Here is a 1,134-nt window from a genome sequence, read left to right as displayed (position 1 = left end):
GGGCCGCCGTGCTGGCCTGCCTCAGCCTGGCCTGCTCCTACGTGGGCAGCCTCTACGTCTGGGGCAGCCCACTGCCGCGGTACGGGGGGCACCGGGGAGCACCGGGAGGGGTTGGGGGGCACCGGGGAGCTCCGGGATGGGGTCTGGGGGGCTCCGGTGGGGGTCAGGGAGTTGGCTGGGGGACGCCGGGGGGGCTCCAGAAGGGACTGGGGGGCAGCGGGGGGGGCTAGAGGGTACCGGGGGGCTCCTGAGGGAGGCTGAGGGGTACCGGGGGCTGGGGGAGAGCTCCGGGGGGGGGATCGGGGGAAGGCTGGGGGACACCGGGAGGGTGTCTAGGGGAGGCTGAGGGTACCGGAGGGTGGGTGGGGAGCTACGGGGGAGGGCAGGGGAGAGCTCAGGGGGCACCGGGGGGATCCTGGGATTGAGGGGGGCTGTAAGGAGCCTGGGGGGCCCTTGAGAGGCGGTCTTTGGGGTGCTGGAGGGTGGGGGGGGGCATTGAGGGTGCTTGGGGGGGGTCTTTAGGTTGGGGGGGGCTCCGTGGGGCTCCCCCGCTGACCCCCTGCCGCAGGGACCACCCGTCTGTCATCAAGCGCCGCTTCACCAGCGTCCTGGTAGTGTCGGGGCTCTCCCCGGCCTTCGTCTGGCTCTGGAAGGAGCTGACGGGCATCAAGGTGAGCTTGAGGGGGGGTTGTAATTTTTTTGGGGGGGGGAGCACCCCAAATTTTGCTGACCCCCCCTTTTTTTCCCCCCTAGCCGGACACCCCGCTGCCAGCGCTGCTGGGGTTGCGGCTGGAGGGGCTGGTGCCGGCCACGCTGCTGCCGCTGCTGCTCACCATGGTAGGTAGGGGGGTGCCTGGGGGAGCATGGCCCCCCCTCGACCCTTCCTGACCCCCCCTGCCCCCCCAGGTCCTCTTCCTGGGGCCCCTCATCCAGCTCTCCATGGACTGCCCCTGGCGCTGGCTTGACGGCATCAGGGGGGCTTTGGGTAAGGGGGGGGAGATCAGGGGGGCAGCAGCGGGTTTAGGGGGCCACAGTGGTGGGTTTTGGGGGGGAAAGGATTTGGGGAAGGTGGTTCTGAAGGGTGTGGGGGGGCAGGTTTGGGGAAGGGGGTGGGTTTTGGGGGTGCATGGGGGC

At 70.6% G+C, this 1,134-nt stretch overlaps 1 protein-coding gene across 1 annotated transcript in view; it reads left to right on the top strand.

Annotated features, from left to right (window-relative positions):
* Window positions 1–5: 5 nt before the first annotated feature.
* The window catches only part of RCE1 (Ras converting CAAX endopeptidase 1), a gene marked incomplete at its 5' end in the record, with an annotated part of 1,994 nt that continues 865 nt past the window's right edge, over window positions 6–1,134 (top strand). Inside the window, 4 exons of the mRNA XM_035314207.1 lie at window positions 6–79; window positions 569–671; window positions 754–837; window positions 907–985. Coding sequence (XP_035170098.1) covers window positions 6–79; window positions 569–671; window positions 754–837; window positions 907–985 — 340 coding nt within the window. The remainder of the gene's footprint in view (window positions 80–568; window positions 672–753; window positions 838–906; window positions 986–1,134) is intronic.

The sequence above is a fragment of the Oxyura jamaicensis genome, unplaced genomic scaffold (genome assembly GCF_011077185.1).
Source record: "Oxyura jamaicensis isolate SHBP4307 breed ruddy duck unplaced genomic scaffold, BPBGC_Ojam_1.0 oxyUn_random_OJ71387, whole genome shotgun sequence".
Taxonomy (NCBI): domain Eukaryota; kingdom Metazoa; phylum Chordata; class Aves; order Anseriformes; family Anatidae; genus Oxyura; species Oxyura jamaicensis.
Note: the sequence above shows the minus strand (reverse complement) of the source record. Positions and strands in the feature narration are given on the sequence as shown.